At 36.9% G+C, this 18672-nt stretch overlaps 2 protein-coding genes across 4 annotated transcripts; one reads left to right on the forward strand and one right to left on the reverse strand.

Annotated features, from left to right (window-relative positions):
• Positions 1-121: 121 nt before the first annotated feature.
• LOC133995874 (major histocompatibility complex class I-related gene protein-like) lies at positions 122-4470 on the reverse strand. The gene is made up of 6 exons (XM_062435387.1): positions 4422-4470; positions 3076-3342; positions 2473-2751; positions 1663-1983; positions 939-1042; positions 122-139 (listed from the first exon to the last, which is right to left on the reverse strand). Exons 1-6 carry the CDS (start codon positions 4468-4470, stop codon positions 122-124), a joined length of 1038 nt encoding a protein of 345 aa, XP_062291371.1.
• Positions 4471-10740: 6270 nt separating this feature from the next.
• On the forward strand, positions 10741-17941 carry tapbp.1 (TAP binding protein (tapasin), tandem duplicate 1). 3 transcript variants are annotated; one of them, XM_062436070.1, is made up of 8 exons: positions 10741-11012; positions 12711-12901; positions 13398-13646; positions 13742-14101; positions 14443-14766; positions 15314-15415; positions 15624-15652; positions 15810-17941. In XM_062436070.1, the coding sequence occupies exons 1-8, from the start codon at positions 10948-10950 to the stop codon at positions 15819-15821; spliced, it is 1332 nt and encodes a 443-aa protein (XP_062292054.1). In that variant the 5' UTR covers positions 10741-10947; the 3' UTR covers positions 15822-17941. The 3 variants fall into 3 exon arrangements, with proteins under 3 accessions (XP_062292054.1, XP_062292055.1, XP_062292053.1); XM_062436071.1 differs by having other exon boundaries at positions 12714-12901; XM_062436069.1 differs by having other exon boundaries at positions 10741-11008; positions 12704-12901.
• Positions 17942-18672: the final 731 nt, after the last annotated feature.

The raw sequence follows: 18672 nt of genomic DNA on the forward strand, positions 1-18672 counted from the left end.
TCTGCTTCAGTTAAAGTGTTTTATAATCTCATCTGTGACAAAAGGAAAATCATTTAGCGAAATATTCATCACTGTGTATGAATTCAAACACCAGATCCTGGTCCAGTCTTTAACTCCTCTTCTAATCTTCACTGGTTTCCTGTCGAGATGATAAAAAGACAAACAAGGTGGAATATTGAGTGTTCATAATGAAGTCTGTTTCATTTTATTCAATGTGAGATATTTCTGGGTTAAAAAAAAGTGAACGTTTGAATTTGGTTTTCATACGTCAAAGTTAAGTCAACAATTTTTCTGAAGTTATACTTTTAATCACACTGAGAAATGCTTCATAACACAGACTTCTTACATCTAAAAATTGTGTTTTCGCCTTAAAAATACACCAGTTTGAGAGAGTAATAGCATATATATTTAGTTCAGTGAGCTGAGTTGACATAATAAGTCACTTTCATCAATTAGGAGCTTGACCTTCATCTGATGAAGTTTCTGAAGCTGAAAAAAGAAAAACTATTTGATTTGAAAACAAGAGTTTTTTCATGAGAAACAAAATTAGACATGATTGATGAATTACTGACGTCTGACTTTCTGTCAAATTTTTCATATTGACATTTTGATGTCTATCTTTATTTAATGTATTAAAACATATCAAACATTTAATATTTGAATACTTTTAAATAAGTTTAAACCCTGAAATACAGAAAATATTATCAACAAGTTATTATTTATTCAGAATTTATGAAAGAACACAAAGAGAAAACATCACTATCTGTGTCATTATTACAATATGTAATTTATTTATTAACACTTTATGGACTTTGTATCACCAGAAGTAAAATATATGATGTTATAACAACATTAGGACCAAAACAATAGCACAGACATGTATGTTAAATACATCTGTGAAGTAAAAAAGATTAGTAAAAACATCTTTTGTCTCTCACCATATTGGTCATTCTCCAGAGGAAGTATCCAGCGATGCCGACTACCAGGAGCAGCAGTACAACAACACCTCCCATAACAGCACCAAGAGGGAGACCTGAAGAACCTGAAGAACCTGAAGAACCAAAACAGAACATTTAACTTAGTTTATCTCACTCTTTCATCACTTAATGGATCAGATTTTATTCATTAACACAATTTTTGTCATTTAAGTTTCCAAAAGGAAGTCACAAGAAGAAGACACACATGCTGATGCTGAGTGTGTTTTAGTGAACAATCAGTGTTAGGAGTTAAAACCACAAAGTTTTACAGTAATCTCATTAGTTTGAACAGAAACACAGATGTGCAAAACATTACTGTTTGTATTTTAGTATTTATATTACAATACTGACCTGATGAAGACTGTGTTACAGTGTTGAACATAATTATGCTTTGACAGGCTAAATTTAAACTTGTGTTAATATCTAATAAATAACGGTGCCTTCAACTGCTGTAAGAGCAGTGTGGGAATAGCATTCATGCCACACACACCACGTAAAGTAAATCTAAGTTGAGTCCAGGTCAGAATCACCTGTCAGTGGCAGAAAACTCAACAAGCTAAATGTCAAAGTACTTGATCAGACACGCTCACATCAACCTCATCTTATTACAGATAATAGTGAAAAGATCAGATCAAAAATTCAAATCAGATGAAAGTAAACTGAATGTCTTTCTCACCTCCATCACTTCCATCACCAGTCTTGCCCCAGTTCGTCTGAATTGCTGTTTGGTCTAGTTTGGTGATGATGTCTTCCTTCACACCAGAGAGCTGAAACACACATTCGTACCTCCTCCAGTCTTCAGGTGTTACTGATGAAATGTTCAAGTCAGCACTGGTCTGGAAGGATCCATCATGGTTGGGGAGGATCTCTCCACGTTCCACGTTCTCATGAAGCTCCTCTCCATCTTTCCTCCAGAATATCATGACTCTGTCAGGGTAGAAACCTGTAGCAAAGCAGCTGACTGGAGAGGAGGGAGTCTTCTGGAGGAGAGACACTGAGGGAAGCTCTGGAGAGTAAAGACAAAGACAGTTTATCGTTTTCTATATTAGTATTATCATTCCTGTTTGATGTATTGTATTTAAATGCATTAGTACCACTTATATATACAGTATATATGACATGCAAATAAACCTCATTGGAGGGTGACTGAGAAAAGAAGGAAGTGACAGAGGAGAAGAAAGACAGATGAAAAAAGGAGACTAGATGAGAAAGAGAGGAGGACGACAGTGAGAGAGAGTGAGACAGTCAGAATATGGAGAAAAAGATGATTGATAAATATGAAAAGAGTGACAGAGAGAAAATGTGGTAAAGGAGGAGGGAGGCAGAGAGATGAAGAGAGGTGAGAGAGAAAATGAAAGAGAAATGTGTGTAAACTGAGACTCAGCAGGTCTCTGTGTGTTGGTTCATATTTATTGTAATGTTACTGTAAGTTAGAAACAGAGGAGGCATATTAACATTGTTGTGTTCATGAAACTACATCAGGTCATGTGACTACCTGTTCTCATCAGAGAGCTCCTCCCATAGTTCAGATACTTCTTCAGCCAGCAAGGACACCCCTGGGTGAGGTAGTTCTTCAACTGTGCAATCCTAGCTTTGTTCTCATCCCACTTCTGTTTGGTGATGACAGCCTGTTGTTTGGGAGCGATCCATGTCTCTGTCTTCAGGTCAAATACTATGAAGTCTTCTCCATCATAACCTTGCTGATTGAAACCATTAACCTCTCCAGTCTCATCGTCCCATTCACAACCAAGCATCCCCTGGGCAATGTGGACACCTGAGAGAGAGACAGAGACACAGACTGCAGTAAACCAGAGTGAGATCTCAGCACAGCACACAATAATAATCAAAAGAATCATTAGTTGTAGCTATAAACGTATAGTAGAAGTACAGATGTGTGTGTGTGTGTGTGTGTGTGTGTGTGTGTGTGTGTGTGTGTGTGTGTGTGTGTGTATGTGTGTGTATGTGTGTGTATATGTGTGTGTGTGTGTGTGTGTGTGTGTGTGTGTGTGTGTGTGTGTGTGTGTGTGTGTGTGTGTGTGTGTGTGTGTGTGTGTGTGTGTGTGTGTGTGTGTGTGTGTGTGTGTCTGATGCACCAGACCTCCAGTTTGGTTGAAGCGCTGCTTTGCAGTTTCAATGTTGGCTTTGAAGACCGGCTGGACACTAAAACAGATCTCAGTCTGCGTCTTCCAGTACTCTGGATCATCTTTTGTGATATCGTTCATCCAGTCCTGTTTTGGTTCTGCTCTCTTAATGTTACTGTCACAGATATCCATTTGGACATCATTAAGTACGCCAACAACCACATACTCTGGGAAGTTTGGGACTTGAGAGGACCCAGTGTAGAAATACTTCAGAGAGTGAATCACTGTAAGAAAAGGTTCATGTCATCACTGACAAACTATAGATCAGTCCCTCCATCATTTAATTCAGTTATTTTGTGATTATTATTTTAAAGCAGCTTTTCTTGAAACTGCAAAATAAGTTGCAATGTTTCTTTTCTCTTTTTGGAGTAAAATTGTAAGTAAAGGAAAATGATTCAACTGCACAGACATTTTGAGGGGCTGTTGCTCAAACTGAAAAAAGGCACCGCCCATCCTGATCCGCCCAACTGTCAGCATGTATCGAAATGGTGTAAAATACCTGTATGGTATTTTAAATTTGTGAATAGATGATTATGATCATGTAAAGTGAACATTTAAAAGTAGATTTATCTATTTTGAATAATTCGAAATGTTATATAAACCAAGTATTTGATTGTACTATTATGTCCATAAATACTTTGCCAGTTCAACAGTTTTAATCATTTCAATTCTAAACATTTGAATCATCAACTTTCATTCCTCGATGCAAAGATTGCACCAAGATTATTCAACACTTAAGTGTAACCAGTTGAATTTTCATAAACACTGACAATGGCTTTACTCAATGATTCCTGGTGAAGCCCAGGACTTAGACTGGAGTATGATAGTTTTGTATGTAAAAATATGTACTATCTAAAATGACATAAAGGATTTCATAAACATATTTTCTTCACATGCTGGTCTGAATCCAGCTCTGTAAAGTTGCAATGCCCTTCGCTGCCTGCCTCTGCTCTTTTTCCCACTGTTGGAGTCTCTTCTTTTTAGAGGCCATTGTAAGCACCTAAAAATGAACATACATCAAATTTTAACCAATTTGAACATTACAAATGATCATCTCATAATGAGGTGAATAATAAGAAAAATAAGAATAAGAATTACAATAATAATGATATTATATAATATCCGCTACATCTTCTTATTGGATGAAAATGAATCATAACCTAAATGAAGGAAGTTCAAGGACAAACCTAGCAGATAAAACCCTAAACATAACCCTAACAAACCTAGCAGCTCATGTCTCAGCTAGTCTGAGTTTCAGTCTTTTACCATCAACCGACTGAAATATATATATATAATAACTCACCTGCCACTGCGCTGTGTAGACCCAGGAGGGCCAGAAAAACCATCTTCATTCTGAACTGAAATATCTTCTTCTTCTTTAAAATTTGATTGGCGGTTGGCAAACCAGCTTAGAGGTGCATTACTTCCACCTACCAGACTGGAGTGTGGAACATTATATTAACAACAAAAAACAGACAAACAAAAAAACAAACTTAAATTCTCAAATTCTTTCTATTAGCCCCATTTCTTTCAGATATTTTATTAAGATATAAACTTCAGGTCCTTCCTTTCGCCTTCGTATTCTCAACATTTAAGCAGCACAGTTAACAGCGTCTTGACATCCACAATGTCCACATTTACCAGTTGGGTGTTTACATATTTTATGCAGTGTTTGATGTAGTCCAGTTTGCCCTATCCTCGAGAAATGATAGTATAAGTAGTTTCCTCCTTCTTAAACCTACATGCTTTTGTATACTGTAAAGATGTCTACTGGTGTCATTTATATCCCAGTATTCCTGCCATGTTTTTTGCATTTGTTTTTTAATTATTGTTTTAGTCTCAGGTTTACTTAACAGAATGTCCTTGTTTACTGTTTGTATTTTAAGTGATTTTTTTTTTTGCAATATGTCCACCTCCTCATTCCCCTCTACTCCTACACGGGCAGGAACCCATATGAAACAAACTGTTAAACCTTTATTTAACATCCTATGCAATAAATGTCATGAATTTCAAAAACATTGTTAGTGCTGCCCAGCTATCCGATGCAATTAATGCTTGATTTTTATTGTTTTCTTCTACCCACTGTGAAGCCATCCAAATTGCTATTAGTTCAACTGCATATATAGATAAATGGTCTGTGGTCCTTTACTTTATAGCTATCCTGTATTGTGGGATGTATTCTGCAGCACCTGTACGCCCCGTTTCAGGGTCATTCGAACCATCTGTAAACATCTTAAACCTGTCCACATAGTACTGCTCCTTGTAACAATGTACCACCCACCCAGCAGATGCCTGATTAGATTTCTGCCATAATTTGTCCTGTATGATTAAATCTATTAATGGCAGCACAAATAGCCATGGAGGAATAGTTGAAATAGTTGACTGTTTGACTGTATTTTATGTTATGAAGACCTGCATTTCCTGCTGCGGCAGAAATGCAGCGTTACACTCTGTACTTTTCTCAGTGATAGTTTTGCCTGACTGCACGAGCACTTTGTAGCTGCTTCTGGATATGTGATCCCTTGGGAGACTTTCATTCGCTGCACTTCTGCTACTTTACCAGTCTTTTTTAAACAAGTATCTGTATTTCGACTTAAGTACAGAATGTGAGTACTTTTACCACCTCTGAAAATGACAAAGGATGTAATACACGAGGACCAGAGCCAAGATCACCCCGCGAAGCTGTCGTTCCATTGTGAAACTCGAAAGTGGCGCGTTTATCTAGATAAAAACCATATGAGTGACATATGAGGAGTAGCCAGCTCAACTATTAAATGTTTTGGTTCGTTGAGAAATATGAGTATGTGAAACCGAACCAAAGTCTGCACGCTAAATTGTAACAATTTAATGCCTGCTGCAGACCAAAAAATCGAACTATATAGGTCTGAAAACGCCCTTAGCTTTCCTGTTTGTTTGTGCAAAACGATTTATAACCTCAACCATGAATAGCACAAACTCGTTCTTTACCACAATCAATGTGTCTTACCTTACCTTCTTATATCCTTCGCACGATTTTATTTAGTTGCACTCTGTACTAATTTTCTCAGTGTTGGTTTTGCCTGACTGCACAAGCACTTTTTTTTAGCTGCTTCTGCATATGTGATCCCTTGAGAGACTTGCATTCGCTGCACTTCTGCCGCTTTCTTACTAGCCTCACGACCCCTGTAAGTAGAGCTATACTCACCTGTTCCTTGTCAGAACCCATCATAACTGACAAACTGTTACATTTTTCACAATTCCTCATGGTTTTCAGGCGTTTTCTTTTATTTGTTTAAGCGACATGTGGGTATTCCTGAAATTACCCCTCTGATCTTCCTTTTTTCACTTGTTTGTGTTCCTTGCACTCTCTTGCCTTCAATCTTATTAAACCAGATAGCCTTTCCCTGCAGAGAGCAATCCCTGCAGCAGTGATGCATTGCACAAAACTCTGGCACTCCTAACCTCACCAATCAGTTTATGTATTGCTTTAGTAATTTGAATCGGGTTCCACTCACCGAACGAAGCACCTTCTTGCACCAGTTTAATGATAACTTCCGATCTTCTTTTGCACCTGTGATCTGCTCATTATCAGTTTTTTGTGTGTGAGCTTATATTTTGCTGCCTCAGGTTTTTACACTTTCTCGTACTATTAATACATTCATATTTCCCGCTACCTTCTTCCATATCTAGCTCACTTCCTGCTCCGTCATTTCCCTATGCCATTTCCTGTCCATTCATGGTTGTGCCACCGTCAATCAACTGCAGTATACATCTACATCTACATTTTTACAGTCAACTGATATGTTTCTTTATTTAGAGACAAACAAACTGCTCCTATAGTGAGCCACACTGCTGAACTGTGGGTAAGACAGGCAGGAGCGCTCACTTCAGCCTCCTTCTGTGCCAGTGTGAATTCAGTATGAGACCAACATCACTTAAATCTGGGTTAAACTGACCTAAACAGGTTTGGAACAAAGTGAAAGTAACGTTTGCTTGTTTTTACCCATGTTATAGAGGGTGGAGAGTCATGTCAGGCTTTTATTTTGGGTTTCTTAGCTTTGTTAGTGCATGGAAGTTGGATTATGATATATAATAATACTTGTAATAGAACATGTATAATGTTTTGTAGGGTATTCTTCTTTTGTTCTGTGTGGACGTTCTGGGGTTGAAAACGGTCCTGATCAAAAATATCAACAACAAACAATGTGGTTTTATTGGTGTTACAGTGACTAAATGTGGTAATTGCTTCATAGGTTCTGAACTAATGTGAAACAATGCACACTGAAACCTTCTTGACCAAAGAGAAACTGAACACCTCTGTTGATTTTTGGACACCTGATGCTGTTTTCATTTTGCTGTTGACACAATTTATACTCGGTTTCAATCCTCACCTATTCTTGATAGCATGAAATCATGAAAAGCATGAAACTTGATAGAATTTACTTTTACTTAGAAAATCTCACTTCTTCAACTTTGTTTTATGTTAACACAAACAAAGGAATAGGCGAAATATTAGATATTTTATATAATATAGCTGGCTGTTTATTAATGTTTGTGACACACTGCTGATTGGTACCTTTTTTCTCTTTACAGACATGTCAAAGGTGTGACAGCACACATATGTTTGATATCTTTTTTGTGTGTCGATATGTGTCGAATTCTGCACCTGCATCCAGTGTCACAGCACAAAAATCATGTACTTATGGAGGCTGGTAGGCCCCTTTTCCCCCTTTTAATACATCCATTATCATGTCTGCACAACTATTCCTCTAACTATGAGTGGAGGACACTTAAAGCAATATAAAACCCATTTAAAATGTCTTCAGCAGAAAGTATTTCCAAAGAAATCTCTTTCCACTGAGATCTTCTTTAATGCTGAATGTACCACATATAAAATTGCATTAACCTCCATTATACTCGGATGGAATCAGAAATCTCACACAAACCTGGGCTGATAAAACCAAAACTATCTGCATGTCTAGATATGGTAAATGAGAAAATGTGATTTTTGTCATTGGGATGAGCTGTCTCTTTAAGGTTGCGTAACCAGATATCCTGTTAGAAAACCAACACAACACCCAGCTCCAAGTAAAGACACTTGTTTAACAATTTACTCCACCCTGTAATGATTAAATCCACTAAAGTGAGGCAGTACATCGCTGAAAAAGAGCATTCAGATAATCTTTCTAAACAAAAGTAGCAATAAAATGTGGTTACATTTTCACAAGTTCTGCATTCAAAGCACACAAGTAATATTATAAACATGCTACTATATGCAGTATTATATGCAGTATATTCCTGTATGTTGTAGTTCAAACTAGCTGCTTATATGCTGATGCTCCAGTATTAATAATTTAAAGCTGTCACGTATAATAATATATCAGTCAGAGGGATCAAACCATTACTTTTACTGTAATACTTTAACTACATCACTCATAATACTTATGTACTTTTACTGTAGTAGGATTTTTCATGCAGGACTTTTACTTGTAATGAAGTATTTCATCACTGAATATCTACTTTTACTTAAGTGAGCATCTGAGTACTTCTTCCACCATTGGCACTCTCATATAACAAAGTGGTGTTTTATAAGGTGTCCGTTTCCTCCTCTTGTTTTTTAATTCAGACTGAAAGCTGCAGAATCGGTTATGTGTCTCTCAAACCTATAAACAGATCATCCCTGCAGTCATTTGCCTATCAAATCTGCTCATTCGACATTGTAGCTTCTTTGTGTGAATTACAACAGTGTGTCTCCTGCTTGTAGAGTTAAGGAAACATTGTGTGTTTGCATACTTTGTCTGCAAATTAAATGTTTCTCACAACAGAATAAAGTATTAAAACTCATGAAATTTGATTGTTTTATCTTCAAATTTCATTTTTTGGGAAAAATCTGAGTGGATTCATTTTTTGCACAGAAACATACAGCAGCCACAGTGTTGTGTGACCTTGTGAATGTCCTAAACTTAGATTCACACAGTATCACATGCAATCAAATGCATGCTAGCATACGTCACTGTGCCACGCCTTTTCCGCTGCCATTTTAAGTCTGTCTTTCTTGCTTTGAAATGGCATATACTACTATCTTTCTCTCTCTCTCTCTCTCTCTCTCTCTCTCTCTCTCTCTCTCTCTCTCTCTCTCTCTCTCTCTCTCTCTCTCTCTCTCTCTCTCTCTCTCTCTCTTACTCTCTCTCCCTCTCTCTCTCTCCTTCCGGCAGTTACTGCAGGGCAGATTTGATCACAAACATTATTTTATTCACTGGGAATTAGATGATATCCAATGTTATATGGTGCAATCATGTTTTAATTTGGGGCTATTTGTTGTTTTACTAAACAGAAATGAAACTTTCCAAAAGACAACATACTTTATTTACTCTGAACAGGAAGAAAAAGTCACTTGATAAACCCTATTCTTGTCTATCTCTTCAGCCCTACAGCCGTATAACCGGAAACCATCACATTAGTACAGGAGATGGTTGCCTTTTCCAGAGCAAGAATTGTGTTAGAGCTCCTCCGCTTGGCAAAAACAGCACATTCATCTGTGCTGTTTCTCAGAAATCACCTGACCAGCCAGTTAGGTTTCGTTTCGTGTGACACACAGATCTGGAATGATTTGCAAATTTTGGCACTCACACCCAGAAGAAGAAACAGGAGGCCAGGCCAGGCCAGGCCGGCAGAGCTTCTTGTAACCCTTGTTTTGCCACATTCCTCCGGTGTTATGAAAATATTCACTGCAGAAAAATGATGAAAGATGAACATCAGCAACACTTGAGTGATGCCAATCTGAAAAGTCATTCATAATGTGTGTGCAAATGGTTTTAATCTATTAGAAGCTGCAGCATTTTAAGAAGAAATAGTCTGAATGGAAATATTACAGGTGAATATCATAAAAACAATAATTGCATTTTTAAAAGCATACTACTATAGGTATTGCTCTCTGAATATGAGGATCATGCGTGATTGGAGTGTCTGCTGGGTAAATTCATCCCGCTATTATAGGCAGTCATTTTATGGGTGAGATTACAAGCATTTGTTCACTTCTCGTTGTTTCTGTTTCTCTTGTCCTCATCTGACCTCTCTTGGCACAGGCTGGATTCCACTCCTGAAAGCTTGCAGCCTCACATGTCCACTTGCGTCTCAATAATCTCCATTTGCTGGACTAAATGAGTTAAGATGCACATATAAAAACACACCTAAACCAACCCTAGTCATGAAAGAATCTCTGCTACAGATTTTTTCTTGTAGAGGAAAAGACGAAGGAGGCAAAGAAGGATAACTAAAGGTGGTGAAACGCGTCCCCTCCTGACGTTTAGTCTTGGTGGATTATTGCTTGTCGGAGGGCTCCCTCTACCCGTGGAGCTGAACAACTACATCAGGCAGCATGCTGTCAAATTATGCTAAATGTTATGCGTTTTAGTTTCCTGTTATGTTAATTTTTGTCACATATTTCCCATTTTAAATATGCATTGTAATGTTTTATGCAGTTATTCTTCTTTTCAATGCATTATGCAAAGCTAAAGCACTTTGAATAGCAATTAGGTATAGGCCTAAACCTGCCTTTTTGGATTGTTCAATGTTGCTACGCACCTATACAACACGAACACAAATTTCATTAGATTTAATCTGATTATCTGCATGGCAATAAATACAATTCTGACTGACTGTGGAGTTTTTATTCAGAAATTATGACCGGAACTTGATCATATTTTTTTTGTCTGACTTGTCAAAAGTGAAAGTAAAAATGATCGTGTGGAGTTGAAGGGGAAAACCATCGATATACGCACTGCTTTTTCCCGTCTGATACACGCAGAGAGAAACTCCTGAAAGCAGAGAAACACAAAAGAAATACAAACATGACGGACTTCTCTACAATTTACAAACTCTCTCTGGTTGCTGTTGCCTGCTTCGTCCAAGGTAAGTTAGGATATTAATTTCTGTCGATATTTTTGCTCTGCTGCGCTGCCTAACTACACGACATAGACGAGCTTTGCACATAATAGTAAATCTAATGTTAGAACCTAAAGCCAGGAAGGATGTTGTAGCCTGTTTCTGTGTAATGAAACAATTAACCCAGACTCCGCTAGAAAATGGGCATAGTTAATGTTAAATTGCATATTTTCAATTACAGCCTATTTGGAGAGTATTAAACTAAACCCTTTGTGTTTACACATGAGTCTTGCATCATTTCGGCAAAATCCAAACATAGAAAAACAGCTCTCTCGATATGGGTCTCTTATAATTTGGGGAGCAAATGTGCAGAACAACTTGAGAGATTTGAGGTTATTACACTAGACTAAAATTAGGTTATTTTTTAGACATTTGTAAGCCGATTTTTTCATAAGACCAAGTCACGGCTGAAAATATCTTAATTTATGTGTTATCGGAATATACGTTGACATTTTAACGTCGAGAAACCTACATTAGCTACAAATTTAAATGAAGTTTGGTCTGAAGCGTTTAGTGGCGCAGTGCATACCGCCATCTAGTGGTCTACATTGGTATTACACCCATAATTCAGCCAGCGCGCCGATAGATAGATAGATAGATAGATAGATAGATAGATAGATAGATAGATAGATAGATAGATAGATAGATAGATAGATAGATAGATAGATAGATACTTTAATGATCCTTCACAGGAAATTGCTTAGTTTACAGCAGATTCATCCACACTTAAGACAGCTGCACATAACATCACATAGAGTGAAACATGTTTTAATAAATTAATTAATTAAGACAACAAAAATGAGTAAATAATGCATAAATAATATGTAGCAAGAAAACTAATGGGGAGAGAATTTTTTTTGTCAGAGCTCTTGTTCCAAGCCCGTACACATTTATATGAAAAAGCAGGAGAATAAAAGTAAGAAAGTTAAAGGTGGGGAGCAAAATTATGCAACCTACAAAAATGATGAAAGTGTTTCAAAGTCACTTTCACAGTCACATTTAGTAACTCTTCAGGAAAACAACTGCCACAAACCAAATGGTTCTCCAAGAGAATGACAGTTTTACTTTTATTTTCAGCTGCCAGAGTTTTTATTTTATTTTATTTTTTTTTTATATTCTCTCCAGGCCGTATTATTTACTTGGGGTTTAATTCCATTTTTGTGCTTTACACTTTCACTTGTTATTACAAACCTTGATAAAAGAACTACAGTAGGTAAGATTACTGTATAAACTTTAAAGCTGAAATCAGAGATCATGGTAAATATTGGAGTGTCTTAATGGAAAAATAGAAAATTCATAGGAGCTCTATTTAGTCATTTAATGTTTATTTGCATATAATCAAGATTGCATGCATTTATGCCACATATCACAGCTTTTATAGCCTAAGCTAGTTTGCAATGCCCGTCCCGAGATGGGCTATTAAAATACATAAAAGTCAACAGTAAAATACAAATGAAATTGCACAAGACTCAACATTACATATTCATACATTACAATGTGAAACTGAACTACTAAGTACATACAAAGCAGCAAAAAACACATCTTATAAACACACATACCATAAAAGCTTCAATACAACAAGCAGCAGTACAATATAATCTTCAGTGTTTCACAGTGGTTGTTTATCTATTGTTGATATATTGTTACATTTATTTTCTAAAGCCTGCAGCAGCAGCAGCAGCTGTCCCGTGGTGGACTGCTGGTTTGTGCAGGAGAAAGCGGGTCGAGGAGGAGGTCTAACTGCACCCACGACTCAGGAGAAATCCCTGCTTTTCATCGGGACAGAGGCTCACAGTGAGAGTCCCAAAACCCAGCAGGCTCCACCCGACATCAGCCCTGACAGAGTCTACTTTGTCACCGGTTAGTTCACTGACCAGGATGTGTAACTGCATGTTTATTTAGATGTGTGTGAGAGAGAGTGTGCATGGTGCCTTCTATGTGAGTAATACATTTGCAAAATGTATAATAATAATTAGTTGCAGCCTTACATGTATGTGGTTCCATGCTCTCTGTTGTTCATTGTGTGTAGATACAGTAAATTTGCCAAAAGTGTTTTCAGAGTCAGCATTCTGATTAGTAATTTACTGAAACATCTTTAGTTTAGATTTCTTTGTTTATTTAGCTTTGGCAGTATTTTTACTTAATTGAGTTAATTGAGTTTCTACAAAACTCATACTTTCAGCTAAGGCATCTGTTCTTGATTAGGTATTTGTCAGAAATGGCTTTGTTGAAAAGAAAAAAACTTTTTAATTTCAGCTGGACTTCAGAAGAGGAACGTTGAACATCTGTGAAATGTCTGCATACTTTTCCATATAGCAATCTGTACGTGTTACCATTCTGACTCCTGTGTCCTCAGACCCAGATGCCACTCTTTGCCACCGTTCTCTCAACCCTCCCAAAGGTTCCATCAAGAAGCCCCAGTGTGAGATCAACCCCTTCCAGCCGCAGATCTCCAGCCTCAAATGGGCCGCTCCGCTCACAGAGTCCGCCCTCAGCCCCATATACCTGCAAGCTGACTGGATTTCAACAGCCATTCAAGGGCTCAACAAACAGCTGGGTGTTTCCAGCATCATGCGTGCACCCACGGGATCCAAAGAGCATGACGGTAATGATCAAGATGGTCAAACATTAGACGTTTTTCCTCATCCTAGTTATAACTGGTTATTTAAATGTATCTTTTCTTACTGTCTCTTTACTCAGTCGTCCTGAGTGTGACAACTAAAACAGTGTCAGTGCAGTCCAGACTTGGGGAACCAGTGCTGCTGGACTGCGGCTTCTGGACAGACCCCACTTCACCTTTGTATGGGTCTGGTTTCGCTGTCGAGTGGCGCTATCAGTTCAGAGGAGATGGACGGCTGGTTCTGGCTTATGACGGCAAGGCAGACCGCTTGGCTGATACTCAAGAGGAAGGTGCCACGCTGGACTTTGACAGTTTGCATGAGAAGGGAAATGCATCCCTGATCCTACAGGAGGCTCAAGTGCGTCACTCTGGGACGTACATCTGCACAGTGTATCTGCCTTACCTTCTGGCTCAGGTGGCGGTGGAGCTTGAGATTGTAGGTGAGGGAAAATACTTCTTTTTTTTTGCAGGTTTTAAAGGGTAATTTCAAGATTCTTTTTTAATTCTGATCTTTTTCATCGACCACTGGGAAACGTTCTCTCCCTGAAGCATTACTACAAGTCTAGACATGGTGTGTAACACAGTAACTGAGCTCATGTCTACCAGTAATCAGACCATGTCCTTGATTGCACGATCTGGTTTCAAACAACTCCGAATTAAACAAATTAGTGGAGAGCACATAATAAACTAAACTGCCTCTGGAAAAAGATTATCAATAGTCACCTGCTTTTTAAAAAAATGTTATTCCTTTTCTCTTTTTTTTCTTTTCCTTTCTACCCAGAACCTCCATCCCTCTCCATCCACCCCTCCCCTCTGCCCCTTTCTGTTCCCGGCCAGATTTTGACCGTCCAGTGTGACGCGTCCGGCTTCGCCCCTCTCTCCCTGGAGCTGAGCTGGGAGTTCAAAGACACTGATGGGAAGTCCAGACCTCTGGGATCAGGTAGCGTAACGGGCCACAGGCAGGCCTGGGACGGCACGTTTAGCCAGAGCAGCCGACTGGAGCTCGACACATCCAAGCTGGACCTGGGCAGAGGGGGAGAGGTCACCTGTGTGGCCGTCCATCCTGGAGGCACACGACGGGCCAGCATGACCCTCAATTTCATTGGTAATGTCACTGATAGAAAAGTTATGTTATAACAATGATTAGGCTGTGACATAAAAGGCTTAACATTTTTCTTTGTTAAGTGATTAATATTATAATTCATCTCATACTTTGAGCTCTGAGGAAAAATAAAGAGTTAGTACTGTATGTTTGAGAGCTGCTGCTAGCACCATCCTCCTTTGACAAGCAGGTGGATGGGAAGTAAGCAGTTTCTATGCACCTGGCCAAGGTTTCAATGGGTGGATCAGAGATGAGAAATATATCAATATACAACTGTTACTGTGATATGAGACCAGATATTATTAGGGATTCTGGCTGTTATGATGTACTGTATCTTAAATATTGTTTTTTATTGTATTTTCCTGGTTTTAAAGTATTTGACTTTGTTGAATGAATTGTTTTTAATTAATTATTATTTATAATTAATAATTTTAATTGAGATAGGAGAATCTATCTTAATATTTTGGCCTTTTGTGGACTTTCACCTCCTTGTTTTATCCAGCTTGATAAAAGTGAATAAATCAGGACTTCTGTCTTTTTCTCCTCTCAGGGTTCAGCACTCCGTCCATTGAGGACTCGATGGCGATGGTTGGTGTGGCGCTGGTGCTCTACGGTCTTATCAAGTTTGTCTCTTGGACCTTCACCGGCTCAGGTAGCATTATGATAGAAAAACAATAACCAGAAAATGTGTATAATAATAAGTCGTGTATTTATTAATTTGCACATAAATAATAATAAACTTCCAAGAAGGCTTGATACATCATTATTTATATAAAATATTTAGTATGGTGTAACACTGTATACTGTTTAAAGAAGATGCAGTTTGATCTAATTTTTGTCTTTTGTTTCACTGCGTTTAGGCTCAGATGAGGCTAATAAAAAAGACAAGGTAACTTTTCTTTTTCAGACACTAATAGACAAAATGTACACGTCAATGTTATCTCTGCTCATCTCTGTTCACTTTTTTAATTATATAATTTTATAACCCTGGAGCTGCTCCTTTGTTTGTCTTCTCTATAATAACCCTCAACTTCTTCCACTTGCAGAAAGAGAAGTAAAGAAGAAAGAAGCCAGCTGATGTGAAACCACAGTACTGAACTTGCTTGCCTTTCTGTTTTGATATCTTGGATAGGGTTTTCACAGTGAATGTCCACTTGTTATTGTAGACAGATGTGTTGTTTTTTTACTGCTTGCATAGAGATTAATCTGTGCATACTTTTACTATTGCGTTGTGGTTTTTCACAGATTCATTGGGAAGCTTGATTGTGCTCATACTCATTCTGTTCTTGCTCAAATAGTCATGATATTTCTTTGATCCTTTCCTCTTTAAAGGGATATAGCTGTAATATCATATTGACCTTCCACTGCAAACATTATTTTATTTATGTTTTTGTGTCTAAGTGACTTTTGGGGATAACAATTTTGAACAGGTTCAGTAATAACCTGCAAAACAAGCTGCAACTTAAACCAATGAGACAATAAGTGCCCGACAGTGTACGTCCACTCAGAGTGCTTATTTTGTGCCAATGACAGGCTCAGACTGTTGTGTCAACATTATTATCAGATTATATGTGCCAACATTATGAAAAAACATTTTTTCCTTTTGATTTTATCCAGTCTGTTTCTTGTTGTTGTGTCTAACCATGTTGAAACCCGTGAGAGTTGAGAGGTTGTGAAAATCAGCTAAATATTCAGCTGTGACAGAGTTGGAGAGAGGAGTGCTGGGAGGAGTTTTATGTGTCTGAGTAGAGAAAGAGTTATCTTAGTGTTATCTAAAAGATTTTCAAAGTTATGGCTGAATATTTGACTGCTTACAATACCTCAACTCTTGAAGGTTGTTAGAGCGAGACTTGTCTTTGAGCGTGACTCTGTAAGAGATAGCAACAAACAGACCAGATCAAGTGAAATATAAGAGAAAAAAGTTTTATTTCAGACACTTATAATAACAATCTGACCCTGTCGGTAGCAAAAGCAGGCACTTTTAGTGGACGTACACTCTCTGACCTCTTTATTCCGTGCACCTGTGAAATCTAATTAAATCCAATACAACAGCACCACTTTAAATTCCACATTTATGAAGTTTATACATTTTCAGTTTTTGTTAACATTTTTAGGAAGGTGATAATTCTACTTTATGTTTATTACTGAGGTCATAGTGGGTGATGGTGGTGTTTTAGGGTGCATTATATTGAATGGCGTTCTTAATATTTCCATTAACATACATGACGGGGGCAAAATATTAGGAACACCAGTCAATATAATTCACCCCAGTACACCACCAACACTTAGTATGACCTCAGTAATAGCAAAAACTGTTGTTCCCATTAGTCACTTGGGCACACAATGATGGGAAAAGAGGGTCCAAGTTGAAAAATAAAAAGTTTCCCTTGTTAAACTATCTTGGAAAAGACCCAGAAACTTGTGTTGAAAAATGAGCTTTAATAAGGAGGTGTTAATGCTTTCATGTGATGCACCCCTTTATGTATATGAGTGAAGAAAAAAGCAATAATGAACTTTGAAGGAATTGAAAAAGTTTGGCCCAGTGTGGGTGGGTTTAAACATCTCAGCATAAAAAAAGAGGTGAAATATCTTATTTTGCTGATCTTAAAATGTCCAAACCCACAAACTGAACCCTGTTGTAAATACAGAGAATATAATGTATGTACAGTATATTCGGACATTTTTCTTATACGTGTATTGTGAGGATATTCACATCACATGTTGGTTTATTTTATTTGTTGCTCTATTTTATTTTCGTGTTGTCCAAACTGTGGTAGGAATGATGCTCTCACTAAGATCTTCATTTGGGCTGTTGTGAAGGAGGAAATGTGAAGGTCATGGTACAAAGAGAGAACACAATTTCACTAGGAGAAAATCCAAAAGATGTGTTAGAGTTTGAAAACCATAATTGACTACTGCTTTTTTAGGGAAATAAAATGTTTTTCTTAAAGTATGCTGCCAGTTTCCTGTTTGTAATTGAGTGTCTTGTTCATCACAACTGTGAATCACATTGATAAAATCATGTGAAAACACTCACATGAACATTTATGATGGGATCATCATGAGGAGGAAACAGGAGTATTTTCACAGACTGTTACGGTTGTGGTATTTTTTTTCTTGCTGTCAAGTGTGCAGGGATGACATTTTGTTTTTAAAAATAAACCCTTCTTGATGACCTGACTGAAGATTGTGTTACTTGTTAATTTGTTACTTCTAATGAAACATATAAATAGTATTTGATCATTAAATAAGATAACATGTTTGCTGGTGTTATTGAGCCCTATGCTGTCTTTTATTCAAATATGTCAGTGATGGAAGATTATAACTAATTTTATTTTAAATTACATTATTTGCAAAATGTATCTTTTTTTTCCCGAAGTGATTTTCTTTCTTTAAACCTATTGTATATCACATTTTTGCTATGTCAAATTTTAAAATTGTAAATTTAATTATTATGTTTATTTTATCTACATTTTGTGTTGTGTTTTTCTTATCTTCATTTTTTTAACCATTAAGTACCAAAAATGATTATGATTATGATGATGATTATTATTGTTTTTGTTATTATTATAATTGTATTATTTTATTTTATTATTTACTATTATATTATTTATTGTATTTTATCATTATTATTTTTATTTTATTTTATTATGTTTATTTTATTATTATTATTTTATTATTATTATTTTGTTAGTATTTTTATTTTATTATTATTTTATTATATTATTATTGTTTTTATTTTTATTATTATTTACATTATTATTACTATTTTTATTTTATTGTTTTATTTTATTTTTTTATTGTATTTTATTTTATTTTATATCATTATTGTGTAATCCTTTGAACAGCTATAGTTTGACTATCACTTTAACACATCGCAGTTTTTCAACGGGGAGCTTCGGTCGACCA

Source organism: Scomber scombrus, chromosome 16 (assembly GCF_963691925.1).
Source record: "Scomber scombrus chromosome 16, fScoSco1.1, whole genome shotgun sequence".
NCBI lineage: Eukaryota > Metazoa > Chordata > Actinopteri > Scombriformes > Scombridae > Scomber > Scomber scombrus.